Below are 19,659 nucleotides of genomic sequence, written 5' to 3' on the forward strand. Positions count from 1 at the left end.
GTAGTAGCTTTTTTTAAAACAGCACAAGCACAGGCTACATGCAATTAAGTACTTTGACTCTGCTAATTGAATTGTCTTTTTTCTTTCAGGAATTGGCGACTGACTGTCTATTTGACCCTCTGATCTGTGATACTGAAGCCTACAACAGCTGCAGGCCTACACGAGGATCAACCACTGAACGTGCAATCAACATTTTACTGACAGAGGGAAAGGGTGGAGATCTAAGGGGAGAGAGTGTGGGGGTGAATGAGAAATAGAGAGGGGGTGGGGGTAAAATTCTCTTCCCTTTTGTGGCCTCTGAAGTGAGATATTTGGCCCTCTAATGGACAGCAAAGGTATTGCAAGGGGATCCAGATCAAAAGAAGGTCTGTGAATATACAACATTTTATAGACGTTTTGTGGAATTTGAAAAATATTTGTTTAAAATAAACTTAATTAATGCAGCATGCAGTAAATGATAATGGTGTGAAACTCAGACAATATTTACATGCACGTCAGGAAAACCAGATAACTGGCTTAGTCCAATTTAAACCGATTTATGAAAATGCATGTAAACCCAGGAACTACAATTCAGATGCTGTGAATTCAGTCTCAAAGATCCCACATGTCGAGAAGACAATAAGTACTCAGGTACCTGCTCCGTGTAACTGTGCTGTCTGATTTACATTAGGCACAGATTAAGAGAGGCATTCAACTGCAGGGGGCAAGAAACAGCCAGGAAAATATTAGACATGTGTTTGGACATGTACTCTCTCATTTTAGATCAGCAGCAATGACAAACTACGTCTTTCACCCCGATCACATTTTGTTTTGGGCCGTTGCATTAAAGTGAATATCAAAGTTTATTAGTGCGGCTCAGAGCAAATAACTTGTGAGTAACTCAGTCTGTAGCATTTCTGAAAATAAAATGCTCAGCGTAATTTAGATGTTGCTTATCTTTGTCTGCCAAAAGTCAGGTTAAAAATATGAGTTATAAGTTATATAACTAGTGCTAATGCTAAATTACTGGATGCCCTGAACGCCTCATAGCCCCATTGGCACCTACTTTAACCTGCTTTAGACTGGGACAAGTTTATTTAGTGCACTTTCCTGTGCATGTAAACATAGTGACTGTGTGATATTCAATGATAGAATGTATTTTTGTACTGAATACAAATAAATATTGAAATACAAACTCATTCACTTGGTGGCTAATATTGTAAAAATAATATACAAGAAATGTACAGTTGTTTGTTCTTTTATTGGTGTAATTTATAGGATTGTTTGAAGTCCTGGTTTTGGTACTGGGATAATTCAGGTTTAGTCCTGCTTTAGTCCAGGGTCATATCTGGTTTAGCCCTGCTTTAATCTTGGTAATCTTAAATCTTGGTTCATCTCTGGTTTACTTATGGTTCAGTTCTGCTGTAGTCCCCAGGTCCTGGTTTAGTCCTGGTGTAGTCCTGCTTTAGTTCTGGTTTAGTCCAGGTTCAGCCCTGGTTTATTCCTGATTTAGTCTGGGTGTAGTCCTGCTTTAGTCCTGGTTAAGTCCTGCTTAAGCTCTAGTTTAGTTTTCGTTTAGTTCTGCGATGGTCTGGTTGCTGTAGGTGGAGGTCCAGAAGGATACGTAGTCTGCTCTGAGGTCATACCTATGGGACAGTACAGAGTGGTCAATATTAAATAACTTTCACTTGTTGTTTTCAAATATTTACAATAAAAATAACATTTTTTTTCATTTCAAATGATCCAAGGTTAACTACTGTAGACATTATCTATAGAATATACAGCTATACCCCTTCTTGAACTGCCACCTTAATGTGGTAGAGGGGTTTGAGAGCCCAAATGATCCTGGCAGCTCTGTTGTTCCGGGCTACATGCAGGTAGGGTCACCCATAGCAAACAGGTCGTGGGGGTCAGACTAAGACTGGTTCAGAAGCCCCTTATGATGAGCGAAATATCAAGGCCAGTTACGTCGCCCGAATTGGCGTCACCGGGGTCCCACCCTGGAGTCAGACCTGGGATGGGTGCTCTTCACCCCATTGGGCTCGGCCAGGCACAGCCTGAAGGAGGGACATGAGGCTGTCCTTTGGTGGACTCACCACCTGCAGGGGGATCTGCAGAGGGATCTGGGCAGCAGTCGCAGGGGCAGTTGCCTTGACGACTGGATCTCTGGACATGGAAACTGGCTTTGTGGACATGGAATGTCACCTCGCTGGGAAGGAAGGAGCCTGAGCTTATGTAGGAGTTTGAGCATTACCAACTAGACATAGTTGGCCTCACCTCCATGTTAGAAACGATTGATGTTTGTTGCAGCAACCCCCAAATCCGGTGGTGGACACCGCAAGTATGGGTTGCCGTCAGGCTGAAGGAGTCCTATTGAGCCTTGTTGACTTGTGGGACTCTGAGGCACCTGATGGGTACCGACTGGCCAAGTGTGCCACAGCTCATGTGGTTGCAGAGGTAAAATCTCAGGGTTGGGAGGAGTTCGGGGGAGGCCATGAAGGAGGCCTCAAATAAATTCTGTCAAACTGTCTGATGCTTCAGGAGGGGAAAGCAGTGCTTCAACAACAGTGTTTACAGTGTGGGTGGAGAGCTGCGGTGGGATCTTCTCAGTCCCACCATCACATCTTCCGAGGAGGAAGTAGAAACTGAGGACTCAGAGGAGGACTCATCCGTCACCCTGGCTGAAGTCATTGGAGTGGTTGGCATGGTCCTCAGTGGCTCCAGGGGTGGATGAGATCTTGAATCTCTGGATGTTGTGGGGGTGTCTTAGCTGACACGTCTCTGCAACATCCCATGGCGGTCGGGGACAGTACCTCTGGATTGGCAGACCGGGGTGATAGTCCCTCTGTTTAAGAAGGGGGACCTGAGGGTATGTTCCAATTACAGGGAAAGAAACATATTGTGACTGTAGTGTGCAGGCTAACCTGACAGAGGACTTGGACATCTGGTGGTTGATGGTGAGGTACGGCTGGTATGTCCTGGTGAATGTGGGCCATGGGACTGGAACCCGGCTCTCCCCTTGGTTTGGATCACTGCGGATCAAAGAAAGTCCTGGTTTAGATCTGGTTTGGTCCTGATTTAGCCGTGGGTGAGTACTGGTTCAGTCAATCTGACAGATTGCGGGGTCAGATCTAGTCCTAGTCTAGTCCTGACTGAGTCCTGGTCAAGTCCTGGTTTAGTCTTGGTTCAGTCACAGTTCAGTCTTGGTTTAGTTATAGTTATGTCCTTATCCAGTCCTAGTTCAGTCCTGGTTCAGTCCTAGTTCTGGTCTAGTTCTAGCTTAGTCCTGACCTTGAGCGTGCAGAGTTGCTCCAGTATTCGATCATCTATTCGGACAGGTCAGGGTGTCATATCTAGTCCTGGTTTAGTCCTGGTTTAGCCCTGGTCCAGTCCTTATTTAGTCCTGGTTTAGTCCTGATTTAGTTCTGACCTTCTGCGTGCAAAGCTCCACTTTTGGATCATGTCCTCGGACAAGTCGCAATATTATATCTAGTTCTTGTTTAGTCCTGGTTTAATACGGTTTTAGTCCTAGTTTAGTCCTGGTTTAGTCCTGTTTGAGATTTTGTCCTTGTCCAGTTCTAGTCTAGTCCTGGCCCAGTACTTATTCAGCCCTGGTTTAGCCCTGGTTTAGCCCTGGTTTAGCCCTGGTTTAGCCCTGGTTTAGCCCTGGTTTAGCCCTGGTTTAGTCCTGGTTTAGTCCTGGTCTAGTCCTGGTCCAGTCCTAGTTTAGTCCTAGTTTAGTCCTGATCTAGTCCTGGTTTATTCCTGGTCCAGTCCTGGTCTAGTCCTGGTTGAGTACTGACCCAGTGCGTGCGAAGTTGGTCCAGTACTTTATCATGTAGTTGGACAGATCACGGTGTCTGGGGAAGTAGGCCAGAGCAAAGGAGAAGGGTTTTCCAAACAGGTACTGCAGGTCCTCAGCATGCTCCGCCTCCACCCATGCCGGGAATCCTGGGATACGCGTCTTCATGTTGAACAGGTACGAGTAAGTCCGTGCACCGCTGAACCACACAGGGACATAAGGAGAACAGAACTAATAAAAATAGGACTTTACTATTTTACAGTTAGTTTTGGACAAAAGTTTGGCCTTTTTGTCTCTTTTTAGTTCTGTTTGGCTAGAATTAATATAGTTTCATAATACCCTAACTCCTAACCTCTTAATTAAGTAGTTATGCAGTTACCTATTTTGTTGGGCAGTTACCTATTTTTTTCATTCACTATTGTTTCATTAAACACTTAATTCAAAGTCGTCTTCTCTGAGCACTCAGAAATTATCTGTTTCTAAATTGTTGCATCACAAAAATCTGAACTTCAGAGCTTTTAAGCCCATAAACCATCACTGACCTCATTCTGTGGTCAAATTGTGTTAAGAACAAACACATGGGTCTGTTAGCATAGCTTTCTGTTAGCATAGCTTTCACGGAGGAAATGCGCTTAATTTGTTTACTTTCTTAATGTTCATTCCCACTGCTCATAGCAGAGGGAGCTCCAAGGCCTAAATATCTCATTCGAAAATGAGGTGTAGTTTATGAAGTATATTTTCCAAATGCAGACATTATTTTAAGTTTGAAAATGTGAAATACTTATGCTATGGTGACAAAAAGCATGTTTAAAAGACAATTAAAAACATTTTTGGTGATTTACTTTGACCTATTTTCCATACCAGTACATCATTAAGTTCTAAAGCCTGAATGGGATTGTGAAGTGATGATGTCACTTTCGGGTCCGACCGACAACTTCACAACTAATATCTAGCTTTGTTTGTCAAACAAGAGACAATTACCTTTCAAAAACACATGCTTAACCACAAATTGTACAAAATATGTAAATAGTGTAGAAATAATCTATCATGACATAGGATTACCAGTCTCTGCTAACGCTATCTTAGTTTAGCCTAGTTTAGCTTTTTAACCTTGTACACGTATAACCCTGGTAGCATGAAATAACTGCAATCTCTTTTTGAATGTGAGATGAGTTGTTGCTTCAAAAAAATGTAAACATGTTCATTGTTTTCAATCGGCTGATGGACCCAGTGACATCACACGTGACGACCCCATAGTGTGTATAATATAGAACTTCTTCTCAAATGAACAAATGAGCCAAAGTGGTGACATCACTCAACAGCTCGTCCTCCAGACCTGCTGTGCTTGGCGTGGAGTTTGAGGGCGGTCTGCGTGGGCACTAGAAACAGGAAGTCCGTCTCAATGTCAGCCACTGTCTTCTTCATCAAAGCCTGGTCTGGAGGAGAGCCCCATGTGGACGAGTACAGATCCAGCGCCCGATCCACAATCGGTCCAGTCCGCTCTTTGGTCAGACCGGCCAGGACCCCACGCACCTGCTCCCTGACACAGAGAGAGGGGGAGAGAGGAGGGGGAGAGGGATAGAGGGGAGGGAGGAGAGAAAGGGGAGAGAGAAAGAGAGGGGAGGGGAGAAAGGAGAGAGAGGCAGGGAGGGGAGAGAGAAAGAGAGGGGAGGGGAGAGCGAGGGGAGATAGGGGAGAGATGGGGTGAGAGAAAGAGAGAGGGAGGGGAGAAAGGAGAGAGAGGCAGGGAGGGGAGAGAGAAAGAGAGGGGAGAGGAGAGCGAGGGGAGATAGGGGAGAGAGAAAGAGAGAGGGAGGGGAGAAAGGAGAGCGAGGCAGGGAGGGGAGAGCGAGGGGAGATAGGGGAGAGAGAAAGAGAGAGGGAGGGGAGAAAGGAGAGAGAGGCAGGGAGGGGAGAGAGAAAGAGAGGGGAGGGGAGAGCGAGGGGAGATAGGGGAGAGATGGGGTGAGAGAAAGAGAGAGGGAGGGGAGAAAGGAGAGAGAGGCAGGGAGGGGAGAGAGAAAGAGAGGGGAGAGGAGAGCGAGGGGAGATAGGGGAGAGATGGGGTGAGAGAAAGAGAGAGGGAGGGGAGAAAGGAGAGAGAGGCAGGGAGGGGAGAGAGCAGAGACATGAGGAGAGAAAGAGAGGGGGGTGAGGATAGAGAGGGGAGTGGGAGAGAGAAAGAGAGAAAAAGGAGGAAAGAGAGATGGAGAGAGAAAGAGGAGAGAAAGGGGTCGAAAGAAAAACAGAGAGGAAAGAGAGAGGAAGGAGAGAGGAGGGATAGAAATAAAGAAAGGGAAAGAGAGAGAGAGATGGACAGAAAAAGGGGAAGGAGAGAGAAAGAGGAGAAAGAGAGAGACGGGGAGAGAGGAGACAGAGAAAGTTCACAGTGAATCCTCTGCTCCATCTGACCTTCTCCTCTGCTTCTCTGTTTAATCTGACCCTCTCCTCTCCATCCTCTGCTCTTTCCACTACATCTACACCTTTAGGCCTCATGTATCTACCCATAAATTTACTCTCACTTCTCTGTACTCTCTGGATCTGCTCCTCTGGCTCTGTTTCTCTCTGCTCCTGCCTGCTCCTGCCTCCACCTGCCCACTCCTGTAGGTTCTCCCATGACTCACTGCGTAATATTGGCGTTACGTTTGTTGATCGAAGGCACGTCCACTCCAGCAAAAATATGCCCATCCATGCTGTTGACCCCGGCCATGTAGTCGAACTGTCCCGTGTTGGAGAACAGTCTGCTGGGCTCATCCGGAATGAAGTCTCCATCCACCACTGGGGCCAGCTCCAGAAGGTCCATCACCACACCTGCAGTAAAACAACAACACACTGGTCAGGGAGCTGTGAGACAGACAGACAAACAGACAGACAGCTCAAATATGTTTACATGGACATGGCGGGAGAAAGGCAAACTTTATGCACCTGGTTTGAAAACCTTCAGCTCCTAGCTTAGTTACTGCCTCAAGAAGGTAACTTACAGTATAGTTGTATAAATTGATAAAATATGTGCTTTTATGATTGATTAAAGTCATGTTAATAGAGGTAAACAACAAATGAGTTGATGTGGATGATGCTTGTCGACATAAAGCTTTTGTCACCACAACTTTGACTCAAGTAAGAGTACTGTTACACTTTCAAATCTACTTCTCATACTGAAATATGGTGTAAATTACTCAAGTAAATGAGTAAATACAACTGAGTACTGCCTACCTCTGACTAGTACTAAAAGTATTTGTAGTAGGACTAGTACAAGTAGTAACAGTAGTAGTACCTCTCCCGAGCAGCAGCAGCACATCGATCTTGCCCGCCATGGTGACTCCTACTGGGTCAGTCATCTTCAGGCAGCTGATCATGAGGTCCACATCTGTCCTCCAGCAGCCCACTTTACTGGCAATCTGAATGGAAATACCACAATGTGTATTATAGTCTACTAATCATTTTATTTAGATGATAGGGATTTATAAGTGACAGCAGCAGAGAGGAGACATTAGTGAGCGAGTAAACTGAAGATTTGGTATTTTTGGTATTTATATGTTAAAAGGCAGATTAAATTTAAGATTCACAAGTTTAATCTGACATCTAGGGCTATAGCTGTTTAAAGACATTTTTCTGCCCATCAGTTAGTTGACTAAAAATGGGGCGTGGCAAAAGCTCTCAAAACTACAGTATCTCTATGTATCTGACCCAAACTGCACTCACAAGACGACACCTGCAGGGGGAGTTCCTGCAAAAACGACTATTTATACAGAAAAAAATACTAGGAAACAATGTATTTCTATAAAGACAGATTCAGCTTGTGAATCATGAATCAAAATACCAAATCTTCAGCTCACTCACTTCACATTTCTGCAGTTGTCTCATATAAATCCTCATAACTGAAATAAAATTATTACTTATAAGTTTTGGTCTAAGACACCGTGGATCGACTAAAGGTCCACAGCCCTACTGTCTGTATATAAACACATTGTATCCAAGTACTTTGTCATGTTTTCATGTTTTCAGGTGTAGTCTTATGAGTGCAGTTTGGGTCAGATACATAGACATATGAAATAGTTTTGAGAGCTCTTGCCACACCACTATTAGTCCACAAATGGATTTGCAGGACATTACGATGGAGATAAGGGTCAGTTATATAAAATAAATTATGCGGGTGCTACGAGAATAAAGTCGTAGCATTTCGACATTAAAGATGTCAAGTTGAAGCCTGAAAAAGTCGCAATTTTATGAGAATAGTTCCTCTTCCACAAAAGTAGCAGTTTCTTCCAAATCCGTATGGTTCCTCCGACCGAAACAAACTCTTAACACAGACACAGCACCGTGCATAAACCCCAGCTGAACAAAATGCTCCACATTCTTCATAACACACTAGTCACTCATTCATGCACAGCAGACTATATTCTCATAAAATTACGACTTTATCCTCCTAATATTATGACTTTATTCTCGTAAAATGACGTCTTTAATGTAGAAATGTTATTTATCATCTGCTCATCATCATGGATATAGACAATGTTTAATGTCATACTGTGAGACATCCCCATGGACACAATCAGGTAGTATATACTAGTTTATTGTGATATTGTTTTGTAAAAAAGTATCACAATAATACCGTGGGCCATCACGATCCATCAAGTCTATTTGCTTGAATTCATTGTGGTGCAGCTACAGCTACAAAACAAACATAAGTACATAGACCATGACCCTTTGCTTGATTTCAGTGCAGACTACATGAAGAAATAACTATAATTGAGCCCTTTTAAAATTTAATTCTTTGGATTTTGACAGAAAAGGAAAAAGTAGCAAATTCACAATTTTGTTAGCAGCCACAAAATATTGTATCATGAGATGCATACTATGAAAATATCGTACTGATAGATTTGGTGATTGGACTCTGCCAGGGCTGCCCTTTGTCACCGGTTCTGTTCATTATATTTATGGACAGAATTTCTAGCCACAGCCAGGGGCTTCCTCATATCTCATTGCCAACCAGTTTTTGTGTAGCAGTTTTTAAAGATGGCACTTTTTCATGAACTACCCAAATAAGACTTGTCGGCTGTATCCATAAAGAATAAAGATTTCAAAAGTGTTAAATAAAAGGTAATTTAAAAAAAAAAGTCTTCATGTTGGCTGCACTCAAGCGGAGCAAAGGTCTATGGAGCTGCCTGTGATCAGTCCACACTGACCTTCTTGAGGAGTTTGAAGGGCTCCCTCTGGTGGGCCCAGGGGCTCAGGGCTACCCCACACTGAGAGATGGCTCTGCGGAAGAGCCCCCTGCTGTATGGGGACAGCATCTGCACACAGAGAGATGAGAAGATGATGATTAAACAAATATGTTGGTTATATTTTTTTTTATTTAATTAACTAATCACAAAACACAAGTTAATGGCATGATATTCACTGACAGAGGGGTAGTAGTGGTAGTAGGGGGGTAGGCTCCCTGTGTCTATGTAGGTTTCCTCTGGATGCTCCAGACTGGTCTACTCTACCTCTACATTAACAATTCATAATGTCATTTTGAGGTTTCCTGGCAAGTCCAGACTGACATTGCTCTATATTTTTTATACAGAGGGACTTCAGTCTGATCACCACTCCAGATTTGTTTATTTCATTGCTCATCGGTCACCAGTCATTTTGAACTAAATGGCATTTCTCTCTCATCAGATTCTCTGTTAAAATCTGATTTAGTGCTTTCATCATTGATTCTGCAGAAATTCACAAAGTTTTCTAGTCCCTTGTGATATTTAGTTATGGGCGGACGACGCGTGTCTCTGATTGGCAAATTCACATGTCAATCAAGCCCCTCTGAATTTGGGGAGATTAAGTATTAAATTGTATATTCTGGATCCTGGCTATGGCAATTTTTCATCACTCAGAAACCCATAGATCCTCTGTAAGTTTAGCCCATTCTAAATATGAACTAAACCCCAATTAAACCAGTTCAAACTAAACTGTTCTTATGACGATGCCCTGGTGTGCTCTGACCTGGTAACTGACACTGGCAGCTCCGGCTGACTGTCCAAAAATGGTCATGTTGTCTGGGTTTCCTCCAAACTTCTCGATGTTTCTTTTGACCCAGGAGATGGCAGCATGCTGGTCCCACAGGCCATAGTTCCCTTAGACACACAGCAGAGAGAGGGGATTTAAACCAGATGCTCTACCACCGTATGGAAAACAGAAGTATTACAGTGAATACCTCTCGTTTTGATGTGTATGGAAAGTATTGATGATGTTAATCTAATGGAGCTCAGTAGTGGGTGATTAAATTTGACATTTTACTCATTGAATCTGTTGTTGTATTGTTGAGGGTTATCATACAGGTGACCACACAAAAAGCTGAAACCAATGTTATTAATGTATTTTGTTGTATTTTTGTCATGATCCGCACTGTCCGCTCCTGGTTTTACTCCTGTCCTGCTCTTTCCCTCCCTCACCTGCCAGATCTGGGCTGGGCTCCTGGCTCCTCCTGCGCGCACCTGCAGCCCATCAGCGCAATCAACACACCTGCTGTGCATAAAAGGAGCTGGGAGAAGAGACTCAGCGCGAGATCATTGTCGTGTCACTTTTTTCCTGCCTGCGTTCCCGTCGTCCCTGTGTTCTTGTCGTGCTCCGGTCCTGGATGTCTCCTGCCCGCTCTGTTTTACGCCCGTCTGGTCTGCCTGTCGTCCTGTGGTCCCTTCATGTCCCCGGTCCCTGTGTTTCCTATGTTCCTGCTCACCTGCTCGCCTGCTCACCTCCGGGTCACCCGCTGTTTGTACTTGTCCTATTATTACAATAAATCCTGTAAATATTCCCCGAGTCTGCATCCTTTGGTCCGCTACACTCACCCGTTACGACAATTTTTCACTATTCGATATTTGCTTTGACATCGAGTTTGATGATTGAATTGTGGTGTATTGCCAAAAATGAATGTTTAGGGAATATTGGTGCTGAAATGTGCCTGTAATGGTCTTGAGATGTCTTTGGTGAATTTAGCATTTTCAAACCAATAAAAGGTGACATGGTGATATAAATGTTATACGCCCACTTTAAGTCGTCTTATTAACATTTTTGTACACATGCATGCCTTTCTAAAGAAGACCCTTGACCTTTAACTTGGGCTGTTAGGGTTATCTGCTTGTCACCATGGATATAGACAAATTTAATGTTTAATGTAACAACAAATGAAATGTCATGATATTGTATTGTAAAAAGTCTCAAAATAATATCTTGGGAAAAAGTAGGATGTTCACAATTTTGTTAGCATCCACAAAATATTGTAAATAAATATAAATATACAGTGAGATGCATATCGAGAAAATATTGTACTAAGAGATTTGGTTATTATTGCATTCCTAGTAGGTGAATAACAAGTATCAAACCAAAACCCTCAGTTGTCCAGGTATGATCCATACTAAGCTAAAAATTCTAATCTGTTAACTGGACAAAAAGTTGTAGGAGCGAATACATTTGGCTGCTCATCCAAAGCCACTTCTTCAGTTCTAGTCAGGTTACTGGTGGGCACTGCTTCATATCTTTTCACTTGCAAGAGCTCCTCGGGACTCCAGTCCGCCGTAAATCTCCATCTCAAAGCAACTAAGCACTCCTTTGAAGACAGCGAGGTACAGACCTTAGCCAGAGAAAAGAAATGGTTTGAGAGCGGAGCTAAAGAAGCAATTTTTGTTAGGAAAGACAATCGTTCTTTGAACAGGAATGAGGCCCTTAGACATCATTTATCTCCTATTTATAACTCCATCCTCAGACCCAAATCAAGACAAGAAAACAATAGGGTTAGCCAATATGCTAATGGGGAGCACCCATTTGGGGCCTGAATGATTATGCTAAGTATGACTCAGGTATAGTTCACACTTAGTGTAGCTCCACAGACTTAACCTACAAACAGAAACTGTAAACAAAAAGGTGCATTAGTTTCAGTGTATCTAGGTCCTCCCTTCAGATAAAAGGCAGACCTGATCTGACAAGAACTGAACAAGCGGCTTGAATGAGCAGCGAAACATCTTCACTCCTACAACTTTTTGTCCAGCTGACAGATTTGAATTTTCCTTTTACTCTGCACCATAGGTAAAATCCTCCTGCAAAGGTAGTCCTGACCAAGACCAGACCAAGATGTGGAGATGGGTCCCTGAGCACTGCTCTGTGTTGCTCACTGCCTCTGAGGAGATGCCCCAGTGGCATTAAAGGATGGTTCAAATGCAGAGGACAAATTCCCCTGCGTGGACAATAAAGTGTACCTTAACCTTTATACAGTCTATGGTAATAACTATAGTGAATAATAAGATTGTGCCAGTACTATAATATAATAACATTATTGGCTCAAGATTACATTATTGACCTGTTATTACATTATCAGCTTATTACATTTAAACCTGACTAAAATGATTGTATTATGGGCTGTTGTTACATTATTGGCCGTTATTATGCTATCAATTGGTACAATAATCACAACTGAACCCGTGTTACTTCTCATTCTCAGTTTATGGACAGGACTCATGTGAAAGCTCAAAACCTCCAGAATTCACTGACTGAGCTGCAGAGGCTGCATTAGCACTGATTCATGATTGGCTGCAGGTGCTGGGGTTTAGATAGTGACCATTCAGAGCAGAGAAAAGTTTAAACTCATTGGATGTCAGCATTGAACATGGTAACTCAAATGAGAGACTCATGTGAGGCTCATTCTGCTTTCTGATTGGACAATAATCTTGAGACTCAAAAGGCAAAATGAAAACATCAACAACTTGGCCATCATGTCGTTGTAATTAAAAATAAATCAATATTGCAATTGCCATTTGTAAAAGCTATATTTAATTAAAACATATTAACTCACATCCAGGGGACAGAGATTGATCGTATCGTGTTTTGCTGCCTAATTTTAACAATAGTTTTTTATTACAGACAATACTCAACTTATCATTCTCATTTTGCATATCTCCAAAATAACAGTTTGGAGATATGCAATAACTGAGCTGCACTGAGAAACGGTGACTGTTTTGGTTGTTTTGGTTGTGTTGTCTCATGTTTGTTTTCCGTAAAAATATCCTCCACAGCTGCGCTCACCTCCAGCTTTATCTAACCCCAAGATAACACAGAGCAGAGCATCATGAGAAACCAGCAGCCGGCTACAAAAACTGAACCAAGACTGAATTAGGACTGAACCAAGGCTACTCCCTACCACCGCAAGAGTGGAGCATAAAGCACTGAACTCCCTTTGCGCCCTCTGGTGATTCATATGGATGCAATAAAACCGTAGCAGTTAAAATCGTAACTTGCGTTCTTTGAAATATCGGTATCAACTGATAACAGTATTCGATGCTAATAGTCAATAGCAATCATTCTCTGTGCGCCTTAACAGACTTATGCTCCAAAATGGAAATAGAAGAATGTTATATGGCTGTATGTAAACACAAACATAACATCATAATTTGTTTATTAATTTTTAAAAATAGAAAAGTTAATTTGTGATCTTTACTTCAACTTAAGATAAACTTGTGAGTCTTGCTATGGATGTTAAAAGTTAAACATCTGTATTGGTAAATATCGGCCCATCCCTAATTTGAAATGAACCACGACTGAACCAGGGACTTGTCCAGGTCTGAAACAGGACTAAACATGAACTCAAGCAGAACTAAACTAGAACTGAACTAAGAATGAGACTGAAAGTGCACCCACAAGTAAAGTTGAGATAAATCAGTAGCTGAATTTTGATTTAAATCTCTGTCTGGCTCATACTGCTGTCGTGTCCACCTTACCTGAATAATGAACAAATCCATACTGGCCCATTCCAGATAATAGAGAAACCATTTATATTCTGTGCAAACCCCACACTGCCAACGTCTTTGTTATCTTGGCCTCTTCAGAGATATAATACTCCCTACAACGGACGCATAGCCAGACTTCTCGACCACTAGACTAGAAGGGCAACAAAATGTGTCGTGGGTCATGTCTCCTGGTACTGGGTCCTGTGCTGATGGTAAATAAACTTCTCCATGTGTTAGAACTCCAGCCTCATGTCTCTTCTTTCAAATCTTATGCTACTAGAGTTTACCATTTTTTCTCTCCCAGTATTTTTGGTATTATGCAAAACCTTTTAGAGCTTTCTACAGCGTTATAATAATGTTGCCCTCCTCAAAAACATGTGAAGAAAAATTTCACCCAGGCCTGTCTAAGTAATTTAGTAATCCTGGGCTTATTGGAATCATCTCATAACCTCATCACCTCATAAATCTAATGTGATGTGCAATAGTTTAATCAACAAGATGCACGCTAATTGTAATGCGATAGCGCTCTGAGGGGGGAGTGAGTTAGCACAGAGAGAAAAAGAAGGAGGAACTCGGAGCGAAACCTGTTAAACGTGTAATATGTTGTTTTGTATTAATATGTGAAAATAGCATGTCCAAAATAATAAAAGCTAACACATTGATGTAATATGTTATGTGTTAGCAGTGTAATACGCCTTCTTTAAACCTAAACTAAACACATTTTATACCAGGGAAAAAAAACACTTTTGAACACGATCTGGGTCCTACCTGGCAAACGCTGGTCCCCGCTGCTGAGGAATCCAAGCGTTCCCACTCTGTAGTTGACCGTGACAACAATAACGTTTCCTCTGTCCGCCAGCTCCACTCCGTCATACAGTGACTGGCCTAGGACCTCCACGTCATTAGAGGCCCCCAGCAGGAAGGCACCCCCAAAAAGGTACACCATCACAGGCAGGTTCATGGAGACTGCAACGGAACAGGGGAACCAGGTCAGAACCAGGACTGAAACGCTACTGTACCAACTTGTTTAAAGTGCATATGACATTTTCATGTTTTTATAATTAAGACTTGGTTTGGTGGGATAATACCTAAAACATAACAACTGGCAGTTTGTGGGGAAAAAAGTTGAAAAGGAAAGTACAAAAATATACAAAAGTACACGCAAGGACGGCATTTTTCTGAAATGTCTTATACATTGAACTGAACAAACTAAAGGCGTAGTTCTATTTTTAATTTGCTTATTAATAATGTTGTACAATTTAGATATGTTTGGTCCTTGTGTAAAGGGGTGTAAAGTAACTTATTACAAATACTCACTCTAATTTGTGGTTTAATTTTAGCCATGTACTGTAATTGCATTTAGTTCCATTTAAAATCATATGAGTACTGAGTAGAGTACAAGTACCAATCCACAGCTGTCTCACCTCTGTCTCTGCTCGTTTCTTACCTGACAAACATAACAGCCCTGCATCGCCTGCTCTGACTCGACAGCTCAGTGAAAATGCAGATTGTGGTTTGAAATGAGTAAATTCAGCTTTAAACTGTTCAGTTTACATAAAACACTCATCTATAATGCAGCTGAAAATTTGTTGAAAAGGAACTAGTAACTAGTATTCTGAGCAGTATTTTTCATGTGTACTTTTTTTAAATTTGACTACAGTTTTGGAAAACATACCTTATACCTGTAAGTGAGTATGTTATCAGCCAAGTAACTTTACTTAGTTTGCAGTACACTTTCCATCACTAGTTGTTGAGGTAACAGTTATGGAATTACCTCTATGTATCTGCAGTCTATGTCCAATCAAGAAGTAAAACTTTATCAAAATGTTCAAAACAAGAAAAAGACTAAGAAAGATTTTTAATAAAACGTTAAATACAATTTTGTGAACTATGTTTCAGTGAAATGAGTAGTCCAACCTGTCATATGCACTTTAAGTATTGTTGAGAATAGTTTCTTGAGTTTCTAGTTTGCGTGTAAACATAGTGTGTATAATCATCAGTGGTGTAAAGTTTCATTTGATTTGAGAGGTTATTTTAGCACCTTCATAACATCCTGCATTAAGCCTCTGCTTTAAAGGTAACTTTCTGGAGGTGGCATGTCACCTGCATGATCCAATGGAAATCAGAAGCTAAAACCATACTTGAAAACAAGGAGATGGAAGGAGTCTCGGAAGAAAAGGGCAAAGGTTTTGTGGGCTACGATTAGATTTAGTCTAAACCAGGTCTAAACCAGAGGAGGCCTAAAGAATGACAAAACCAGGACTAAACCAGAGCTGGTGAGTGGTCTTACGCTTGAGTCCCTGCGGCACAAAGATGTTGAGATAGAGACAATCCTCGGAGCCCTGGGTTTTGGTCTGGAGCAGATTCACCTGAAGACAGCGCTCTCTGTACTTTGTAGCCTGCAGCACACCTGTACAGCACAGACAGGACTAAAGGAGGACTCCAACCAGACTGAACCAGACTGAACTAGACAAACAAGACTGAACCAGGACTAAACCAAGATTAAACCAGCACTAAACAGGACTAAATCAGGAGTAAACCAGGACTGGACTACATTTGGACCGGGGTTAAAGTAGCCAGGCACTTTACTAATTAATCTAAATTAACCTGGGGTAATTCTGGACTAAACCAGGTCTAAAAAGGTTTAAATCAGATAGGGATATAATAAAGGTCCAACAAAAATACTGTGGACAATATGTAAACCAGGTCTACACCAGGATTAAACCAGGTTTGAATGAGGAACCAGGACTAAACCAGAACTTTAGGCCTACCAGATCTAAACAAAAATTAAACCAGAACTACAACCGATTTAAACAAAGCCTAAACCAGCCCTAGTACCGCTCCATCCAGGGTGTGGTGTGGGTTTCTCCCATCTTTTTGGGATATCAGCGAAGGGGATTCCTTTAAAGATGTCCACACTGCTGAAGAGTCCAGTGCTGCGGCTGAGGCCCTCTACAGCGCCCCCTTCTGTCTGCACCACGCCCAGCTGAAATACAGATGCACAGGGAGGACAGGTGAACATCTAAAGAGTAGAGAGTAATGTTGTCATGATACTAACATTTCAAACTCGATTTTGATACAAGGAATGGGCTCAATACTCAATACCAATTCCAATACCATCCATCCATCCATTTTCTTCCGCTTATTCGGGGCCGGGTCGTGGGGGTAGCAGTCTAAGCAGAGACTCCCAGACTTCCCTCACCCCGGACACGTCCTCCAGCTCCTCCGGTGGGACCCCAAGGCGTTCCCAGGCCAGAGTGACATAGTCCCCCCAGCGTGTCCTGGGTCTTCCCCAGGGCCTCCTCCCGGTGGGACATGCCCAGAACACCTCCCTAGGGAGGCGTCCAGGAGGCATCCTGAGCAGATGCCCGAGCCACTTCAGCTGGTTCCTCTCAACGTGTAGGAGCAGCGGCTCTACTCCGAGCTCCTCCCGTGTGACCGAGCTCCTCACCCTATCCCTAAGGGTGCGGCCGGCCACTCTGCGGAGGAAACCCATTTCAGCCGCTTGTATCCGCGACCTTGTCCTTTCGGTCATTACCCAAAGCTCATGACCATAGGTGAGGGCAGGAACGTAGATTGAGGTAAATCGAGAGCTTCGCCTTCTGGCTCAGCTCCTTCTTCACAACGGACCGATACAGCGACCGCATCACTGCAGACGCTGCACCGATCCGCCTGTCAATCTCCCGCTCCATCCTTCCCTCACTCGTGAACAAGACCCCGAGATACTTGAACTCAGCCCCTCTCTTCACCCGAGTGTCCAAGACACGCGGTCGGAGGTCAGATGACACGACAACAAAGTCGATCATCGACCTCCGACCTAGAGTGTCCTGGTGCCATGTGCACCGATGGACACCCTTGTGCTCGAACATGGTGTTTGTTATGGACAAACTGTGACTAGCACAGAAGTCCCATAACAAAACACTGCTCGGGTTCAGATCGGGGAGGCCGTTCCTCCCAATCACGCCCCTCCAAGTGTCACTGTCATTACCCACATGGGCGTTGAAGTCCCCCAGGAGAACAACGGAGTCCCCAGTTGGTGCACTGTCTAGTACCCCTCCCAGGGACTCCAAGAAGGCCGGGTACTCTGCACTGCTGTTTGGCCCGTAGGCCGACACAACAGTGAGAGACCTGTCCCCGACCCGAAGGGACGCGACCCTCTCGTTCACCGGAGTGAACTCCAACACGCAGTGGCTGAGCTGTGGGGCAATGAGCCCACACCAGCTCGCCACCGCTCCCCGCGGGCAACGCCAGAGAAATGGAGAGTCCAAGTCCAAGATGTTGGGTTCCAGAGCCCAAGCTGTGCGTGGAGGTGAGGCCGACTATATCTAGCCGGTAACGCTCAACCTCTCGCACAAGCTCAGGCTCCTTCCCCCCCAGGGAGGTGATATTCCATGTCCCCAGAGCTAGTCTCCATGTCCGGAGATCCAGTCATCGAGGTCCCCGCCTTCGACTGCCGCCCGGATCTCTCTGCACCCGCCCCTCATGGCTCCTCCCGCAGGTGGTGGGTCCACGGGAGGACGGCCCCACGTCGTTCCTTCGGGCTGGGCCCGACCGGGCCCCGTTTGGAAAGGCCCGGCCACCGGGCGCTCGCTGTCGAGCACCCACCCCAGGCCTGGCTCCAGGGTGGGGCCCCGGTAACGCCAGTCCGGGCGACGTAACTGGCCTTGCTGTCTCTCTCCTCATGTAGGGCTTCTGAACCGCTCTTAATCAGACCCGTCTCCCAGGACCTGTTTGCCATGGGTGACCCTACCAGGGGCATGAAGCCCCCGACAACAGAGCTCCCAGGATCATTCGGGTGCTCAAACCCCTCCACCACGTTAAGGTGGCGGTTCGGGGAGGGGAATAATTTGATATTATTATGCCTGTCAGAAATGTGCTAGAACAAGCCTGTGAAAGTGTTAGGTTTAGTTTGAAGTGAATGCACGATTAAACACAAAAATGCAGAGATATAACACAAACGAAACACAGAACTTGTTTTGAAGAATATGAAGCAAATAGACCAACTACATGACATTCTATTTTACATCTCTCTCCCCGAAATGACATTCTGCTGGGCTATTAACAGAAAAGATAGAAACACCTAAAACTAAAAGGTAACTCCTAGCTATACTGTCAAAAATAGTATATTAATCCATACTAAAACTAGTATCGAAAATATATTAAACAATATATATTTTTAAGCTGGTATCAATATCAAAAAAGCCACATTCACAGGACAGACATGAACATGAAGCTGAACAGCTTTAGAATGATCTTGAGCTGTATCAGAAGTATAAGACCACACAGACTAGTACACGCCCATGGACCACTATGAAACCTGGAGCACTGATTACACAGATATAAGGCCACATGGTAAAATAAAAGAAAGTACTATGATTTAATGTTGAAAATCACATTATATTGTCTAAAGAAAGAGTTTTTGTTTTTTTTATTATCATTGTGATATTGGGATCGGTATTGATATTGAGTCTATACTGTAGTATCAAAATAAAGTTAGATTTTTGTTGTAACACTGAGTTCTTGGATCTAGTCACTCATAAAAATGATCAGGTTCAACATTTGTGAATTTATTTTTGGATATTTCAACAGTGGGAAAACTGGCTCTTGCCCCCATCTGAGAGTATGACATCATCACATCCTACAAACCGCCAGTAGATATACTTTTTTTTTTACTTAAGTACAATTTTGGAGTATGTTTTACCTTTGCAGCTGACAACAGGTCCACTGAGAGGAGAACGAGGATTGCAGCCAGAGCCTCCATCTTTCTCTCAATATGAAAGAAAAACATCACAGCTGCTGGATATATATCTGCTCTTATCTGGGCACATGCACAGGGAACACTGCAGGAGGCAGTAGAGAACCCCTTATCTGCCCTGACCCAGCAGTAATCAAACATAGTAGGTATGATATAGGTCACTGGTAGTTACAGAAACAGAAACATGACGGTGACTGGACTCTCTGATCTGAATGGTCAAACCCCAGCACCTGCAGCCAACCATGAATCAGTGCAGCCTCTGCAGCTCAGTGAGCTAATTCTGGAGTCAAAAATGACTAATGTAAGCTTTTAGTCATGTTGGAATGTTGTTACCTCATTAAAAACATGCCCGAAATTGTGTTTTGTTT

The 19,659-nt window shown here is 43.5% G+C and overlaps 1 protein-coding gene across 1 annotated transcript; it reads right to left on the reverse strand.

Annotated features, from left to right (window-relative positions):
* Window positions 1-1,221: 1,221 nt before the first annotated feature.
* On the reverse strand, window positions 1,222-19,318 carry LOC117376209 (bile salt-activated lipase-like). Its single transcript, XM_055224339.1, has 12 exons — window positions 19,238-19,318; window positions 16,375-16,522; window positions 15,827-15,946; window positions 14,305-14,502; window positions 9,767-9,897; window positions 8,968-9,075; window positions 7,056-7,179; window positions 6,406-6,592; window positions 5,118-5,321; window positions 3,783-3,980; window positions 2,904-3,011; window positions 1,222-1,625 (listed from the first exon to the last, which is right to left on the reverse strand). The coding sequence occupies exons 1-12, from the start codon at window positions 19,295-19,297 to the stop codon at window positions 1,544-1,546; spliced, it is 1,668 nt and encodes a 555-aa protein (XP_055080314.1). The 5' UTR covers window positions 19,298-19,318; the 3' UTR covers window positions 1,222-1,543.
* Window positions 19,319-19,659: the final 341 nt, after the last annotated feature.

The sequence above is a fragment of the Periophthalmus magnuspinnatus genome, chromosome 9 (assembly GCF_009829125.3).
Source record: "Periophthalmus magnuspinnatus isolate fPerMag1 chromosome 9, fPerMag1.2.pri, whole genome shotgun sequence".
In the NCBI taxonomy this organism is placed as follows: Eukaryota; Metazoa; Chordata; class Actinopteri; order Gobiiformes; family Gobiidae; genus Periophthalmus; species Periophthalmus magnuspinnatus.

Bases quoted from the DNA above. Each gene is read 5' to 3' on its own strand.
- LOC117376209 (XM_055224339.1), bottom strand. From the start codon at position 19,297: ATGGAGGCTCTGGCTGCAATCCTCGTTCTCCTCTCAGTGGACCTGTTG. The intron at 7,180-8,967 runs GTCAGTGTGGAC...ATTTCCATTCAG, and splicing joins CCTTCAAACTCCTCAAGAAG to ATTGCCAGTAAAGTGGGCTG. The intron at 6,593-7,055 runs GTACTACTACTG...GTTTTACTGCAG, and splicing joins GCTGCTGCTGCTCGGGAGAG to GTGTGGTGATGGACCTTCTG.